The 18,354-nt window shown below is 38.5% G+C and overlaps 1 protein-coding gene and 1 pseudogene across 1 annotated transcript in view; both read left to right on the forward strand.

Annotated features, from left to right (window-relative positions):
• Positions 1-18,354, forward strand: part of LOC106582275 (titin) — a 186,521-nt gene that overhangs the window by 47,219 nt on the left and 120,948 nt on the right. Inside the window, exons 39-59 of the mRNA XM_014165183.2 lie at positions 605-883; positions 7,992-8,273; positions 8,446-8,724; positions 8,852-9,133; positions 9,262-9,540; positions 9,648-9,935; positions 10,048-10,326; positions 10,440-10,721; positions 10,831-11,109; positions 11,268-11,552; positions 11,715-12,005; positions 12,160-12,450; positions 12,576-12,860; positions 12,976-13,092; positions 13,226-13,511; positions 13,619-13,802; positions 13,955-14,035; positions 14,163-14,430; positions 14,549-14,809; positions 16,854-16,880; positions 17,014-17,070. Of these exons, the coding sequence (XP_014020658.2) occupies positions 605-883; positions 7,992-8,273; positions 8,446-8,724; positions 8,852-9,133; positions 9,262-9,540; positions 9,648-9,935; positions 10,048-10,326; positions 10,440-10,721; positions 10,831-11,109; positions 11,268-11,552; positions 11,715-12,005; positions 12,160-12,450; positions 12,576-12,860; positions 12,976-13,092; positions 13,226-13,511; positions 13,619-13,802; positions 13,955-14,035; positions 14,163-14,430; positions 14,549-14,809; positions 16,854-16,880; positions 17,014-17,070 (4,962 nt within the window). The remainder of the gene's footprint in view (positions 1-604; positions 884-7,991; positions 8,274-8,445; positions 8,725-8,851; positions 9,134-9,261; positions 9,541-9,647; positions 9,936-10,047; positions 10,327-10,439; positions 10,722-10,830; positions 11,110-11,267; positions 11,553-11,714; positions 12,006-12,159; positions 12,451-12,575; positions 12,861-12,975; positions 13,093-13,225; positions 13,512-13,618; positions 13,803-13,954; positions 14,036-14,162; positions 14,431-14,548; positions 14,810-16,853; positions 16,881-17,013; positions 17,071-18,354) is intronic.
• On the forward strand, positions 897-2,875 carry LOC123729567 (titin-like; annotated as a pseudogene).

Genomic DNA, 18,354 nt, shown 5'->3' on the forward strand with positions numbered 1-18,354 from the left:
CCATAACATCATCAAGACTCACAATTGATTCAAAAGGTTGGATAATGAGGATAGTTTTATTATTACTCATCACCATACACATAAACAAACTACATTTTTCTAATGTAACTTTACATTTTCTTCTCATCTTGGCAGCAAACTCATACTTTATTTCATAGATTGAAATGTATATAATTGTCAGCATGCATTTACCATACTTTCAATCCACTACTAATTCACCTTAGTATTGTTCTATATCATTCTCTATATCGTGCTTATTTCTTCTAAATCATGCTCAGGTATTTTTACTTTTCATGCTTATAAAAAAAGTTATCGTCACCCATTAACTATTACATTTCACTCTTGGCCATTCTCCACTGGGAAGTGAAAACTTTTTGCATGTTTCAAGAGCAAATCTGTCATGGTTTCATTATTCGTGATGAAGTCACTGTCCTTCTTCCTCTAACCATTCCACCATTTCTTCACAGTCACTCCTGGAATGCATCCCACCATACCGTTGCATTCCACCATCCCTGTTTCAGCTCTGTGCACTTGTCTAGAAGTTCATTTTCGCATCATTATCTACCTGTGTACTAATTTACTTTTATTTTTGTGCACATTATAGTGCCACCTGTTTTCAGGTACAAAATCGTGCCCCTGGAGATCAATGTTGGCAGCGGAGCCAAGTTCGAATGTGAAATTGAAGAGGCACCAAATGTGAACTTCAAATGGTTCAAGTCTGGCACTTTGATCGAAGAGAGTGCCAATTGCTGCATCCTCAGTCGGCAACTGACATCTTCATTGGAGCTCCTGAGCCCAACCAAAGCTGACAGTGGTGAATACAATTGCAAGGCTACAAACCAGCATGGCTGTGACACCTGTGCCGCCAAACTGACAGTGACTGGTGAGTCCTCTGTTTCCTTTAACATTATTTATGCAACTGTATGTACAGTATATTGATGTTTTCTTTTCAGGTTGAATGTTAGACAAAGAATTGTAATGTGCACCTGTTGTCTCAACCTTTGTATAGTGTACCGGTTTGTCATGTAAATTAGGTATCCATATCCTATTACCTTTTCCCTATCTTTAATGACTTTTTATAGAGATGTACCCGCCAGTATTTAGTACAATGCCTGATCCCATGACTTTATACGTGGGCAAACAAGCATCATTCCAGTGTGTAGTTACTGGCTCTTTGCCAATGACTATTGTCTGGCACAAAGACAATATTGCTGAGACCAAATACTCCCTACAAATCAAAAATCTTCAGCTGATCAATCAGGGTACTTACCTTTGCAAAGCATCGAACAGCGTTGGCACTGCTACATGCAGTTCAGAGTTGAGGGTTATCAACAAACCCAGTTTCGTAAAGACCTTCGAGACCTCAGTGTCTTCAGCCATTGGTAGGTAATACACTGCGGCTCGAAGGTCAAGTGGACGAGGACACTGGAGTGACCATCACCTGGATAAAGGATGGCAAAAAGCTCCATCAAACAATGGACTGTAAACAATATTTTGAAGAAAAGGTTGTTGTTCTTGAAATTACTAAGGCAAAACTGAAAGATTCAGCGAAATATGTCCGTACAGCTTCAAATGATTCTGGGAGTTCAACTTGTTCTACGATGTTGATGGTACAAGGTAAGGTCTTTAAGCTGATATCTTGTCGTAACGCAGTGTGTGTGTGACTACAGATACTAGTTTAGAAAATGCAACCGTTTAAATAAAAAAGGCTGATCATTTAGTTATATTTTAAGCCACTAATGCTATGCAGCTACAACATATTCTTATGTTCTTTTTAATGTCACAGTATTCTCTTTGGTGGTTACGTATTGGTTATTGTTTGACAACACGTTTACTGTTTTGCAACGCAATACTTCTTTCAGAACCCCCAACCTTTGTTAAGAAAATGGAACCAAAGCTAATGTGGAAGCAGGGCATAGCTGCTCGGATGCAGTGCATAGTCAAAGGATCAGCTGAACTCAAAGCTTCCTGGTTTCTGAACGACAACGATCTCAGTGATGGAGATAAACACACAATCACTTTCAAGGCTGGTCTTGCAACTTTGGAAATAATCTATGTAAATGTGTTAGATAGCGGAAACTACACTTGTGAGGTGTCAAACGAAGCTGGTAGTGAGAGCAGCATCACTGAGTTATCTGTAAAAGGTTTGCCACCATTACATATTTTATTTGCTTAACATTATTTTTCAACAAATTACAGATAGCTGTATGATTTTATTTAATCTGATCTTTACTCTTAGATTCTCCTTCCTTTCGAAAAGAATTGCAAATGGTTGAGGCAGTGAAGGGAACTCCTGCCATACTCGAATGTGAAATTAAAGGAAAATCTCCATTTGTAATCATCTGGTTAAAGAATAAGAAATCAGTCGTCGCCACAGATAAAAAGTATAAGATCATCTATCAGGAATCCATTGCTCATTTGGAGTTCTGCTCATTTGAAAGTGCAGACTTTGGAGATTACCAATGCTGCATAGCCAATGATGTTGGTAAAATCACCACTAAGGCACTGGCCAAACTTAAAGGTTGGTATAGTTGGTAAATAGAAAACTCACATTGATTTGTCTAAATATGTTTTCTAAAGAACATGGTTAATCGATTTGATAATATTTGTGTCGAACCACCAACATTTGCGAAGAAGATTGAAACCATTACAGCAACATTGGGATATTCTGTGAAACTGCAGGGCACATTGAAAGGCTCACCTCCCATTTCCGTAAAATGGATGAGGGATTCTGAAATGTTGAGAGATGATGATCCAAATATCAAAATGACATTTGAGAACAACATTGCTATTCTGTCAATAACAGCTGTTGCCATTAGCCATGGCGGCAAGTACACTTGCCAAGCAGAGAATGAGCCTGGACAAAACAAATATGATGCCACTCTAACAGTTCAAGGTTGGATAACAACTATTGAAACGTTTATAGAAAACATATACATAATGTATAAATTTGTAACATTTACACACATAATACTCTTGTGACAACTAAATCTAATTCATTTGACTTTATTGTAGAACCTGCTAAAATCTTAGAGAAAGCAGAATCCATCAACGTGACTTCATGGGACTCTGCAACCTTGGAATGCAAAATCGCTGTAAGCCCAGAACTTAAAGTGAAATGGTTACATGATGGAAAGGAGATGAATGGGAATCGAAAATATAAAATCATTCTAAAAGATAATATTGCCATCTTAAAGATTATTGCAGCTGAAAAAGCAGACTCTTCCGAATACACGATGGAAGTGTCGAACCGTTTTGGAAAGGACCAGTGCACATGCTCTATTACTGTGCTGGGTTAGCGTTTCTTCTTCGCTACTTTTAAAAGTTTTTTTTCATGAAATCTATTTTAACTTGCAGTGTGAAGTAACATTTTCTTTACAATAAATAGATCTAATCATACTACCCTCTTTCACAAAGTCTCTGAAAAGACTTGATGGAATTATGGGTAAAAATATTTCAATGGATTGCAAAGTATCTGGATCCCAGCCTATGATTCTGTCTTGGTTCAAAGATGAGCAAGACATAAAGTCTGGAGATGGATATCTACCTGAAATCAAAGACAACTCAGCTGCACTGAAAATTACTAAATTGGAAAAGGTTGATGCTGGAGTGTATACATGCCGGGCAACAGATTCTGCAGGGTCTAAAGAAAGCAGTGGAACCTTCTATGCCAAAGGTTTATAAAGCTTAAGTCATTTTCAAGCCCTATGTCACACTCTCACATCCAATTGAAGTAGGCCTATCACATTGTCTAGGGATAATATGCTGATGAAAATAAATATTTTCTTCTTCTTAACGGATTTTAGAACCTCCAGTTTTCATATTGAAACTTGACAACCAAGATGTTGTACCAGGATCTACTGTTGTCTTGAAGTCTGCTTTCACTGGAACGGCTCCTCTTACTGTTAAGTGGTTCAGAGAGGACAAGGAGATATCAAGTGGAGGCACATTTTTTATCAAGAAGGAGACCTACTCAAGTTTTTGGAACTTCACTCAGTAAAACCCACCGACTTGGCTAACTACACATGCCAAGTGGCCAATGACGCTGGAACGGTGGCATGCACGACTGTCTTGTTTGTGAAAGGTGCCCTTTCTTCATATACATTCCCAGCTCAATATGAGTTTGTTATTCTTGCATCAATGTTGGTTTACTTGTCTGATAATCAATGTCAAACTCTTTTTTAGAACCTCCAATGTTTGTGATGAGGCTTAAGTCTACGAAACTAGTGGTGAAAGGAAGTGCTGTGAAGCTGGTGTGTAAAGCAACCGGCACTCCTGAGATCAGTTTTAAGTGGTTTAAGAACGAGATTGAGATGAGACAAAATGAGAAATACAAAATGGCTGTTACCAACTCAGTTGCTTCACTTGATATTGTCAACTGCTCTGTTGATGATAGTGGAGATTATGTTTGTGTGTCATCAAGTGATGCTGGTAGTGACCTCTGCAGCAGCAGAGTTACAGTTAAAGGTTTGTTGAGTATTCAGTTTTTTAGATTCATAAAATGTTATGTTATGATTGTATTCTGACTTCATTGCCATTTCCTTTTAGAACCGCCAATATTTACGAGGACCTTTGAATCCAAAGAACTTATCAAAGTGTCTAATATTACGTTGGAAGGACAGCTTGCAGGCTCCGATCCATTCAACACATCTTTTTACAAAAACACAAAGGCGATCAGAAATTATAAAAGAGACAAGATAGGCTTAAAGGATGACATAGTTACCTTCCAGATGTTGGCAGTTGAAGCCGGAGATGCTGGAAAATGTCAGTGTACAGTAGAAAATTAAGTTGTGAAGTTATCTTGTGATTGTGAAATGACACTGAAAGGTTGGTGTGAAAACCTTACTTTTAAGTATATTTATCTGTTAATTTCGGTATACTTTCAGTTAAAATGTTGTATGCTTTTCCACCTATAGAACCGCCATCGTTTGCACAAAAGATAGAGAATATGAATTCCCTAGTTGGCAGTGAGATTTCTATGCAGTGTACTCTAAAAGGATCAGTAGCTATGACTGTGTCATGGCTGAAGAATGACCATGAGGTCAAAGATGGTGAACATGCGCAGATGTCCTTTGAAGACGGGACAGCACTGCTGCGTATTTCAAATATTCAAACAAAACATGCTGGGAAATATATTTGTCAGGCCAAAAATGAAGCTGGCAGCCAGAAATGCTCTGCGTTATTGGTAGTCAAAGGTTGGTTGACGTTTATGAGGACATTTTTCAAATTGGATTTTATACTCTGATGTTGAAAACTCATTGTTTAATGTTATATTTATCACAAAACGAGCAAATATCACTGAACAGGCTAAATCTGTCATTGTTACAATGGGGGACCCTGCTACACTTCAGTGCAGGTTCTCAGGAACCAAGGTCCTCAAATCCAAACAGCTGAATGATGGAAGAGAGCTGACAGGGCAAGATACAAAGTGCAAAGCACAGATAAGAGCTCTGTACTAAATATTCTCCATACAGAGAAAAGCGATAGTGGAGATTACACCTTTGATCTTTCCAATGATGTTGGAAGCAGTACGTGTGAAGCCACAGTTTCTGTCCTAGGTCAGCTAATTTATAAATATTTTAATCAATATTTTCAGCTTTTTGTACAGGTATACCTGATTGGACAGTATTCTCATTACTTTCTTTTTTATTTATGCTAGATCAAATCATAAAACAATCTTTCACAAGAAAACTGAAGGAAACGAAGAGTATCAAAAGATCATTTCCCCACTTGGAATGTCTTTTGTTTGGCTCTCTGCCCATATCTGTAATCTGGTACAAAGATGAGAAAGAGATCAAGACTGCTGATATTGTGAAGAGCTCAAATGCGTCTTTCAAGTGTCAAGTCATTGGCACAGGTCCGTTTGAGGACCTGTGGCACAAGGATTTAAATGAAATTAAATCCAGCACAAAGCACAGCCTCTCACAAGTACAGGACATTCTGAATCTTGAAATACAGAAATGTGATGGTGTAGATGTTGGTGAATACCAGTGTACCGTCTCAAATGAGGTTGGAAGTTGTTCTTGTAGAACTTCTCTTCGTATAAAAGGTTAGTTACTTAAAATATTAACTATTGTGATAGGTTACTTAACTTCCATGATGACAACACAATTACTTTAAATAATTGATCACTGCCAATAATTGTTTATTGGTTTGATTGGTTTGATGTTAGAACCAGCATCATTTGTGAAGAAAGTCGAAAATGTCACAACTGTTTTGGGAAAATCGGCTGAATTTCAGTGTGTTGTCACTGGGTATCCAAATTTGTCTGTGCAATGGCAAATAGCCGAGAACTGGATCTTGGAAGATCCTAAAATTGAAAGGATCTTTGAAGATAATGTGGCAACTCTAAGGATTCCGATCTGTGAAGCCTATCACAGCGGGAAATATACCTGCCAGGTGGCAAATGAGGCCGGACAAAACAAGTCCTTTGCAACCCTCATAGTGCAAGGTTTGTCTTTTAAATTAGTCTGCTAGCTAGATATATTTTTAAAAAATTGGTCAGGTCTGTCTTTAAAATGTATGAATATGATCAGAAAATGTATATTTCTATGCATTTTATAACCACCTCAGATTACAGAGAAACCAGAAGTGATAAAAGTAACTATTGGGGATCCAGTCAGTTTATAGTGCAAAGTGGCAGGCACTCCTGAGCTCAAAGTGAAGTGGACCAAAGACAGCAAAGAGTTCAAGTCAAATCCACAATACAAACTTAGCTTCGAGAACAACCTTAGTAGCCTTAAAATACAGACTACACAAAAGGAGGATGCAGGCGACTATCAATTTGAGGTTTCAAACCACATTGAGACATGCAGTTGCAAAATCAAGTTGATTGTACTAGGTCAGTGCAAAATCTTATATTGAAACAAATTCGTATGATAGTATACCGGTTATGACATGATATGCAATGAATATGGGTTTGACTGTTTTGTTGTTGCTCTTATGAAAACAGAATAAACTATCCTTCCAAGCTTCACCAAACCTCTGAGTGAAATACAGGAAATATTGGGAATGTTTGTTCAAATTAATTGCAAAATATCTGGATCTCTTTCTATCACTGTGGAATGGCAGAAAGATGGGAACAGAATTGACGTTGGTGGAAAATATAAACTTGTTCGTCAAGACATTTCTATGTCTTTGGAAATCGAACCGTTAGAGAGAGCTGATGCCGGCACTTACTCTTGCAAACTGACAAATAAAGCAGGAAGTGTTGAATGCAGTGGGGCAGTGAAGGTGAAAGGTCAGAATTGATAAAAATGCTATACATTTTATATATTTCACTCTCATGTTAGGGTCAGGCCTAGCTGATTAACTTGGTTGCTAATGTTTCTTTAGAGCCACCAAGCTTTGTGCTGTTGCCTGAGTCTCATACCTTCCTAACTCTAACATGCGATTTAAGAGCACGTTTAAAGGAACACCTCCTTTCACAGTGAAATGGTTTAAGGATGACACTGAATTGATCACTGGACCATCATGTTTTATCGGACTGGAAGGATTATCTTGCTTCTTAGATCTTTACTCAGTTGGAGTTTTGCAGAGTGGAATTTACTCTTGTCAATTTAAAAATGATGCTGGCATTGAAAGATGTAGCGCCGCTTTAATGGTGAAAGGTTGCAACATGCTCTTATTTAAACTCTTGCATTGGCTTCCATCTCCCCATCTTTCCTCAACTGGATTAGATTATTCCGTCTATCCTCAATTGCTTTTATCTGTGCTCTATTGCTTTGTATTTTCACAGCTCCTCCACCACCTCCTTTTCACAGCTCCCTGACCAGTTCACAGCACCTTTACCTGCTCTTCCATCACACCAACAAATGTTGTGTCACTCTTCTCATTTCCCTTTTCACATTCTTCTTGCCTTTACTCCTTAACAGATGCATCAAGTCATCAAATCACATCTTTTTGCAGTTCATTGCAAGCCTCATATTCTTTCACTGTGTCAAGGTGCATGTTCTTCAATAAGCTAATTTTGCAATATGTTGGCTTTGCAGAACCTCCTGAATTTGTGCTAAAATTGCCAGTCACAAAGTTTGTGAAGAAGTGCGAGCCACTCCGTCTTGAATGCAAAGTTACGGGTGTCCCCTCTCTGCGAATGCAGTGGTACAAAAATGACACTAAGATCACAGATGGTGACAACTATAGAACATCATTTGTTGACTCAATGGCAGTCCTTGAGCTGCGCACCACAAGATTTGATGACAATGGAGTCTACACCTGTGAAGCAACCAATGACGCTGGAAGTATAAGCTGCAGCACAACTCTTAGAGTCAAAGGTTAGCCAGTAATCAATGACATTGGATTTTGATATTTTCCATATTCCATTTAATATTCCATAATAATCCATTATTAGTATAGTGTCTGTTGGTGGTATTACACCGTTATGAATTTGAAGCTTTGCTGGGTGTAGCAAACAGCTGCTTCTTAACGATTCTCAATGTTTTGTAGATGCACCATCTCTCCTCAAAGTACTTCGACCAATTGAAGGAATGAAAAGAAAGGATGCTAGCCTACACTGTGAGATGTTTGGCACAGCACCCTCTGAGATTACCTGGGCCAAATACAAAACGCCACTAAAGGAAAGTAGGAAATATAAGATTGTGAATGAGGTTACCGCTGCCTCTCTTCATATCATTGGATTGGAAGCTTCAGATATTGGAGAATATAAGTGCAAGGCATCAAACAGTATAGGATATGAAACATGCCGTACTACAGTTAAACTCAGAGGTTAGTAGAAATGTGTCATCGGTGGGTATTTTTCACTGATTCTTTCGATAATTGATCCAGCTTTTAACCATGAACTACTCCTTCATGATGATTTTTTTTTCGCCTCTCAATTTTTGTCCTCTCTCAGAACCACCAACATTTGTGGAGAAATTGTTGAATATGACATGCACATTGGGTGAAGAAGTCACCCTGACAGCCACTGTCAAAGGCTCTCAGCCAATGACTGCGTCTTGGATACAGGATAAGGATCACGTTCTCAGAGATGGTGACATCCAGAAAATTACCTTTCAAAACAACCAGGTCCCTCTTAAAGTCTTTAAAGCAGACTCACTGGCAGTGGGCAAATACACGTGCCAACTCCGAAACGATGCAGGAGTTGTGGAATGTTTTTCTAACATAACTGTATTAGGTTTGTACATTTCCATTTTGTCTCTAATTCCATTTTCTCCCCTAATTCGCTTTGTTTATTCCCCAGTCATTGCTTTTTTTATTATTCAGTTTCTGTAAGCACACCTCTTCTCGTGTTCTTATTTTCAGAACCCGCTAAAGTTGTGGATAGACCAGAGTCTTTCAGCGTGACAGCAGGTGATATTGCAGCTCTAGAAGTCAAAGTGTCGGGGACACCAGAGCTGAAACCAAAATGGTTTAAGGATGGAGTCGAACTCTCCTCTGGCCAGAAGTACAACATCTCCTTCTCAAAGATGATCTCCAGCTTAAAAGTGTTGTCTGCAGAGAGGATTGATATGGGAGAATATATATTTGAGGTCAAAAATGAGGTTGGCAGTGATCTCACCAAATTAAACCTCACTGTCCTAGGTTGGTGGCCCCTTCCTATACACAGTATGATATGACATTTTTCTAATTGTCTAATTGCCTAGTGTTTTGCCTAATGCCTGGTTACTAACCCTGTCCTCCTATAACAGATAAAACCATACCTCCAACATTCACACGGAAACTGAAGGCATCTCAACCTATTGTTGGAAAAGCTGGTGAAATGGACTGCAAAGTCTCTGGTTCTGCACCCTTCACCATTACCTGGTACCATGATGAAGAGGAGATCAAAATTGGACCAAATTATGAGATTGCATTCAGTGACAACACCTGCACACTTAAAGTGCCCACTCTTAAGTGGTCTGACTCTGGAGTGTATAAATGCAAAGTCGTAAACAAGGCCGGAACCAATGAGACCAGTGCCTCTTTCATTGTGAAAGGTCAGTAAATATACATTACTTGTTTGGGCTTCGTAATTACTATTGCTTTGTGATGTAACTGATTTAATGTCAGATGTCTGCAAGCTAAGAAGTATGTATTTTTTGTATTTAGAGCCTCCTTCTTTTGTGATGCCACCTCAGCCATTGGAAGCAATGCCTGGCACAAATGTAACTTTCTCAGCAATTGTCAAAGGAAGTGCCCCACTGAAACTGAAATGGTTCAGAGGCACAAAGGAAATTGTTTCTGGAAAAGACTATGAAATTGCTCTACGGGACAATACAGCTACTCTGGAGCTATACAAAGTGGCCAAATCAGATGCTGGAGAGTATACATGCCAGATTATTAATGATGCTGGGAAGGAACGTTTCCTAGTTAACCTGTCTGTGAAAGGTTGGTCAATTGAAAATATATATTTTTATTATATATTTTTGTTAATAGAATTAAACCATTTCATTTTTTTTATCAGAATGTGGACTAACAAACTTCTGTATGATTTTACTCAGAACCTGCTAGCTTTGTTAAGAAGCTGAACGACCACTCTGTTGAAAAGGGAAAATCATTGATACTTGAGTGCACATACACTGGAACCCCAAAGATATTTGTCACCTGGTATAAGGACGGAAAACAGCTATATGCCTCTTATAAGCACAACGTTACTACCACAGAGACATCCTGCATCTTGGAGTGTTTAAACAGTGACGATAAGGAAGCAAGTGGGGAATACGCTTGTGAAGTTTCCAATGACGCCGGAAAAGATACCTGCAAAGCACAAGTGTTCATTTTAGGTTAGTTTGCCTAAATTGACCTGGTAATTTATTGGGATTGTCCTATGCTGTATATATCTGATGTACATGTGCATGTTTCTGATTTAACTGTTCATATCTGTCATTTTAGAACCACCTTATTTCATTGATAATTTGGAGCCAATGGAAGTTACTGCTGGTGATGCAGTTTGTTTGAAATGCCATGTTGGAGGAACCCCTGACATTAAGGTGGCTTGGTTTAAGGCCGACGGAAAAGTGAGGTCCTCCCCTACTTGCAAAATAGAGTATTCCAAAGGCATTGCTTGCTTGAAATTGAGCAAAGCAGCTGAGGCTGATATTGGTGAATACACATGCAAAGCTGAAAACAGAATAGGATCAACCTCATCCAGCTGTCGTCTCTCTGTCCAAGGTGATGCCCTTTGTCTTTTATTTAGGAATGTTCTCTTTTTAATCAGAAAATATTCACCTTTGACTCTGCATTGGTTATGAAATTAACAACTAGTATGAAGAATTTTCATAATTTTTGCCGCTAATGTCATATTGTTTGTTAAATTATCCTATTTTCAGAGGCAAAAACGCCACCTACCTTCCCCAAGAAAATAACCAGCATTCAACAGACTGAAGGAATGGAAGTCAAATTTGAGTGCCGTGTGGCAGGCTCCTCGCCCATTGAGGTCTCTTGGCTTAAAGACGGTGAAACTGTGAAATCCAACGACTATACCATGAGTTATGATGATAACACTGCTGTCCTACAAATATCCAGAGGTGAAATGAGACACTCTGGGGAATACACTTGTGTTGCTACCAACAGTGTTGGGACTGCATCCTGCAGAGCCAGACTCACTCTTAAAGGTCGGTCGTTTGTTCGTTCCTCAAATATATATATATTTTTACTTGCTGCCTGAGAGACACGTGCACGTTCTGTATTAGTACAGTATCATATTGTACAGTATCAATGCTTTCATTTCAAAGTATGCTGTATGTTCCAACTCTTTCCCATCATTGAACTTTTAGAGCCAAGATATCCCCCAGTCTTTGATAAAAAGCTGTCAACCGTGGTGGACGTTTCAGTGGGTGATAGTGTGGAATTGGAATGCCACATGACTGGATCTTTGCCATTAAAAGTCACTTGGTCAAAAGATCACAAAGATATTCGATCAGGGGGAAATTACAAGATGTCCTGTGTGGATAACAGCCCACACCTCACTATATTGAAAGCAGATAAATCAAATTATGGCCGCTACTTTTGCCATGCCACTAATGACATTGGAAAGGACTCTTGTTCCACTGAAATTACTGTCAAAGGTATTTGGCCCACTGCCTCACAATTTTAGTCCCTCTCATGTTTCTTGAGAGAAACTTTTGGTATAGTACGGTTTGCTTTAGCCTCCTTTGTCACATTAAGTGAACATTGCAATCTTGTTTTGTAAACCATTAATGCTTTAACATTTCTTTTTAGAGCGCAAAATTCCACCTTCATTCACCAAAAAGCCCACAGAGACCCTAGAGGAAACGGAGGGAAAGATGGTGAAGATTGAGGCACGTTTGTCTGGATCTCAGCCCATGACCATTAATTGGTATAAAGATGACAGTGAGATTCACAGCTCTGATCACTATGACATGTCTTTCAAGAGCAATGTGGCTGTGTTGTGTATCAAGAGCTCCAAAGTCTCAGACTGTGGGAGGTATACCGTCACAGCCACCAATGAAGCAGGCACTGCCTCTTGCAAATTGACAGTTACCATAACTGGTAGGTCCATATTATTATTTGTCTACTCTGTTGTGTTTCTCCATAGAAAGTTAGATATAAATAATGGGTGTCTGCATTACCATATGCCATGTATGTTTTTCCATGACTCTTCCCTATTAATCCAGAACACAAGAAGCCCCCTACATTTGAACCCGCTCTCAAACCTGTCACGCTGACCGAGGGTGAGAACCTGCACCTTAGCTGTCATGTCCATGGATCCCCTTCTATGAAGATTCAGTGGATGAAGGACAGGAAAGACTTGAACAATTCCAGCAGTAAAATAAGTTTTGCCGATGGTGTTGCCTCTTTGGAGGTCATGCGTGTATCAAAGAATGATGCAGGGGACTATCTCTGTAAGGCAACCAATGAGGCTGGTAGTGAATTCTGCAAGGCCAAAGTAACTATCAAAGGTACACGTTCTGGACCATATTTTTATTCAAATCATATCCAAACATTTGTTGAATCAGCTGTCATGAATGAATGGTTATGGTTTTTATAACAAACCTCTTGAATTATGCTTAATAGCAGAGAAACACAAAGCAGCACCTGCACCCGCTGAAGAGGAACCAACAGCAGCACCAGTAAAGAATCTGGACAACTTGTTCTTCATTGAGGAGCCCAAGCCTTGCCATGTAGCCGAGAGTAAGTGTGATGAAAAGAGATTTAGAAGCATTTAATTAGTATTCCATTAACAGCCTACAGTGTTTATTAATAGTTGGATATCTAACATTTCCATAGCAAGTGATGTCTTCAATATGTTGTGTTAAATTTACAGAGGGCACTGCAACGTTCATTGCCAAAGTTGGAGGTGATCCTATTCCTAACGTGAAATGGATGAAGGGCAAGTGGAGGCAGATCACTCATGGTGGTCGCATCACTATTGAGCAGAAGGGACAGGAGGCCAAGTTGGAGATCAGAGAAGTAACAAAGTCTGACTCCGGACAGTACAGATGTGTCGCAACTAACAAAGCTGGAGAAATAGAATGTAACACCGACATGCATGTTGAGGAAAGGAAAGAGGTTGTCGGAGTTGAGGGAGACTTCAGAGCAAAACTGAAGAAGTAAGTGAATCTCTCTTTGACGATTGCGTCGCTACCTTCCACATTTCACAAGAAACGACACAAATAATATTTTCCATACATATCTCTTCTATGTTTTTTCTCCACAGGACTCCATCTAAACAGAAGAGTCCTCAGGAAGAGAAAGACATTGACATTGTAGAGTTGCTCAGAAATGTGGACCCTAAGGAGTATGAGAAATATGCCCGTTTGTATGGAATCACTGACTACCGTGGACTTCTTCAGGCCATTGAGCAGTTGAAGAGGGAGAAAGCAGAAGAAAGTGGAAGACCGGTAAATTCATTTAACATTAAGTTGTATTCAATTGAATTTAATGGCCTTTTATTTTTTTCTGAACACAATTTCAATACTGAATTTCATTGCTTTTTTAAAGACATAATGGTGATACTCTAACTAGTTCTGCTATGTCTTTTGGTGTGATTTAGGAACCGGAGAGAGAGAGAGAATTAGATGAGGATTTGGTCGCTCTTGTGGCTGATTTGCAAAAGAGAATGGAATGTACTGAGGTAGGTTCCTCATTAGCTATCACAATGAAATGTCTGACAATGACAACAGCAGTAATTAGTCATATATTGTATGCATATTCATTTACATTAATGTCTAAGCATATATTTCTTATTTATCTGCTTGTAGCCGGTCACCGTGAATAAGGACATAACAGATCAGTCTACAGTCACCAACAAGGTCGCTACTTTTGAGTGTGACATCAAGATCAACTACCCTGAGATCACCCTGTCCTGGTACAAGGGAACTCAGAAGCTTGACAACAACGACAAATGCGAAATCAGCATTGTTGGTGACCGTCACATCTTGAAGATCAAGCAGTGTCAAACCAAAGACCAGGGCAACTACCGTGTTGTATGTGGCCCACATATCTCCAGCGCCAAACTGACCGTTATCGGTGGGTATCCACGGATCTGCATTTGTTTATTTTGTACTTACATTAATGTTATTGATTTAAGTCTTTATACTGTCTTTATACTAATAGCGATGCACTTTTGTTACTTGTTTCTTTACAGAGCCTGAGGTTGAGAAACATCTGGAGGAAGTTGCGGGACAGGAGGGGCAAACATGTACTCTGTCTTGTCAGTTTTCTATCCCTAATGTCAAAACCCAATGGTTTAAGAATGGAAAGCTCTTAGAAATGAAACGCAGATACTCGTATGAGGTGGTCAACAACATTCAGAGGCTCTCGATTAAAGACCTCAGACCAGAAGACCAAGGACGTTATACCTGCAGATATGAAAACCTCGAATCAACTGCAGATCTCTTGGTTGAAGGTTTGTATAGATTTAACCATAGAATGGGTTGATGTTGCATCTACCTTCATGTTGTGGAGTGAAGATTATCCCAACCTGACCTATTTTCTCCCTTCGTCACACATTTTGACACTAATATTTAAATATTTTCACTCATTTTCATTTTTTTTTTAACTTCAAAAGTTTGGGGTCACTTAGAAATGTCCTTGTTTTTGAAAGAAAAGCTCATTTTTGGTCCATTAAAATAACATCAAATTGATCAGAAATGCAGTGTAAACATTGTTAATGTTGTAAATGACTATTGTAGCTGGAAATGGCAGATTTTTTATGGAATATCTACATAGGCGTACATAGGCCCATTATCAGCAACCAACACTCCTGTGTTCCAATGGCACGTTGTGTTAGCTAATCCAAGTTTATCATTTTAAAAGGCTAATTGATAATTATAAAACCCTTTTGCAATTATGTTAGCACAGCTGAAAACTGTTGATCTGATTAAAGAAGCAATAAAACTGTCTTTCTTTAGACTCGTTGAGTATCTGGAGCATCAGCATTTGTGGGTTTGATTACAGCCTCAAAATGGACAGAAACAAAGGACTTTCTTCTGAAACTCGTCAGTCTATTCTTGTTCTGAGAAATGAAGGCTATTCCATGCGAGAAATTGCCAAGAAACTGAAGATCTCGTACAACGCTGTGTATTACTCCCTTCACAGAACAGCGCAAACTGTCTCTAACCAGAATAGAAAGAGGAGTGGGAGGCCCCGGTGCACAACTGAGCAAGAGGACAAGTACATTAGAGTGTCTAGTTTGAGATACAGACACCTCACAAGTCCTCAACTGGCAGCTTCATTAAGTAGTACCCGCAAAACACCAGTCTCAACATCAGTAATGAAGAGGCGACTCCGGGATGCTGGCCTTCTAGGCAGAGTTGCAAAGAAAAAGCCAAATCTCAGACTGGACAATAAAAATAAAAGATTAAGATGGGCAAAAGAACACAGACACTGGACAGAGGAACTCTGCAAAAGGGTTTTCTAATGATCAATTTGCCTTTTAAAATGATAAACTTGAATTAGCCAACACAACATGCCATTAGAACACAGGAGTGATGGTTGCTGATAATGGGCCTATGTACGCCTATGTAGATATTCCATAAAAAATCTGCCCTTTCCAGCTACAATAGTCATTTACAACATTAACAAAGTCTACACTTTATTTCTGATCAATTAGATGTTATTTTAATGGACAAAGAAATGTGCTGTTCTTTCAAAAACAAGGACATTTCTAAGTGACCCCAAACTTTTGAACGGTAGTGTATGTTTTTACTTTCTTACCTTTTTTGGACTTGCAACATTGCCTCAAACCAACATTTATCTGTCCTCTCTTTCTGTCTTTTGACTTTTCGTCTCGACTTTCATCCAATTGAGTCATCCAAACAATCTGTTGAACACTTTCTAACAGCATATCTATTCTCCATTGTCCATATATTCTCCATTTGACTTGAATTATGAGAATAACCAGAAATATTCAAATTGAACCAAATTCACCACCAAATGTTATATGTTTTAGCTGAACAAATTCTCTTCACCAAACGTATCCAGAAGATTATGGTGGGCGAACGCCAAGCAGCCACCTTAAAATGTGAGGTGTCTTTCGACAATGCCATCGTTACATGGTACAAAGGCACCTGGGAACTCACAGAGTGCCCAAAGTATAACTTCAGAAACGAAGGTAGAATACACTTTATGATCATCCACAATGTAACCGATGAAGACAAAGGTGTGTAGAGTTGCGTAAAAAAACTGCATTTTCGAGATTAGTTTTTTCTCATTTCCCAAATGAATACAATCAGAATGGATTATTAAGTTATCTTAATTACTAATGCTTTAGGCGTTTACTCGGTCATTGTGGGGTTGGAGCCCAGAGGGGAAGCTAAAAGAACGGCTGAGCTTTATCTTTCAGGTAAAGGTTGGTATAGTCATTAGCATTTGTTTTGTTTTCCAGCTGTCTGAATCTCATAGTTGTTTTCATAAATTTTAAGTTAATATTTAATCTTCCTTTTTCACAGAAATTGAATTAGCAAGGGTACCCCATGGTAAGTATTTGATTTCTAGCCACACAAACTTTCAATTGTATCACAATTATTAATCAAAATTCCAGTCAACTTATCTTATATGACTTATCTTTTATATATCTTTAATATTTAAACCAAATTCAACATCCTTTAGATGTCCCTGATTCATCAATACGAGTCCCTGATATGCCATCTTCAGTCACTCTTAAAGGTAAGAATGGGACATAAGATAAGGCATTAATTATATATTCCAGGTGGCTACCTAATGAAGCTGGTTGAGAGAATGCCAAGAGTGTGCAAAGCTGTCATCAAGGCAAAGAGTGGCTACTTTGAAGAATCTCAAATATAAAATATATTTAGATTTGTTTAACACTTTTTTGGTTACTACATGATTCCATATGTGTTATTTCAAAGTGTTGATGTCTTCACTATTATTCTACAAGGTAGAACATTATAAATATAAAGAAAAACCCTTGAATGAGTAGGTGTGTCCATACTTTAGACTGGTACTTTAAATCTAAACGAACCTTATGAATCTGAATACTCAACATATATCAGTTTTTTTTAAGAATCTTATGAATACTATTATGAAGAAGAGATGCAAATGAGAGAGTTGGAAATGAGAGGTATATAGCCTTCCATTGTTTTATATGAATCGTCTTTCCATTAACATCAAACCCCTTAAATTCATCATAAAGTAATTCACTAATGTTCAATTATTGTGTGAGATTTACGTCATATTAATAGTAACCATCACCATTATCACTATCTACACGTTTTTACTTGTTTATTCATGTTTGTATGAATAACTTAGTAACATGACCTAACTAGTGTTTCTGTCAGTGATCACCACCATCAATTTAACCAACTCCATTTGAACATGTTTGTACACCTTCTAAAAATATTCTTCAGTTTTGTAACACGACCTAACCAGTATTCCAGCATTTCCTCCTGATCTCCATGATCATCTACACAACTAAATCTTTTTTTCATATTCCGAAATGTTTGTATTTTTTTCATTGTCATCATTGTAACCCTTTATTAGAGTATAAAAGCTTCACAGACGAGACCATGGTAGAGAAAATCTCTACAACCACAGGTATCCCTTAGAATAGATGTTACCATTGGAGTTTGTCTTCTAGCAGCTAACTTAAGCGGGCAAACAGTTCATCTTTAACGTTCCACCTTGAGACACATTATGCTACTACATTGGTATTAACATGTTTGGTGCTTAAAATCATTGTTGTCTGTCTTTGTATGTTTGAGCCACTCTTTGAAAATATCTTGGCACAGAATATATGGGCTCCTACTGTTTGTATGTGTCATCGTGCCGTAGTGCACTAGCGTGTGTTTGGAACTCAGACACACATCTCAGGTCTTTCTCTCTCCTTTGTTGTCTCACAGGAGTCATTTCATTTGTGTGTTTATATTTGTGTGTTAGAACCGTAAACCTCTCTCCTTAGCTAATGTGCCTCGTTGAAACAAAGATACTAAT

The sequence above is a fragment of the Salmo salar genome, chromosome ssa21 (genome assembly GCF_905237065.1).
Source record: "Salmo salar chromosome ssa21, Ssal_v3.1, whole genome shotgun sequence".
Lineage (NCBI taxonomy): Eukaryota > Metazoa > Chordata > Actinopteri > Salmoniformes > Salmonidae > Salmo > Salmo salar.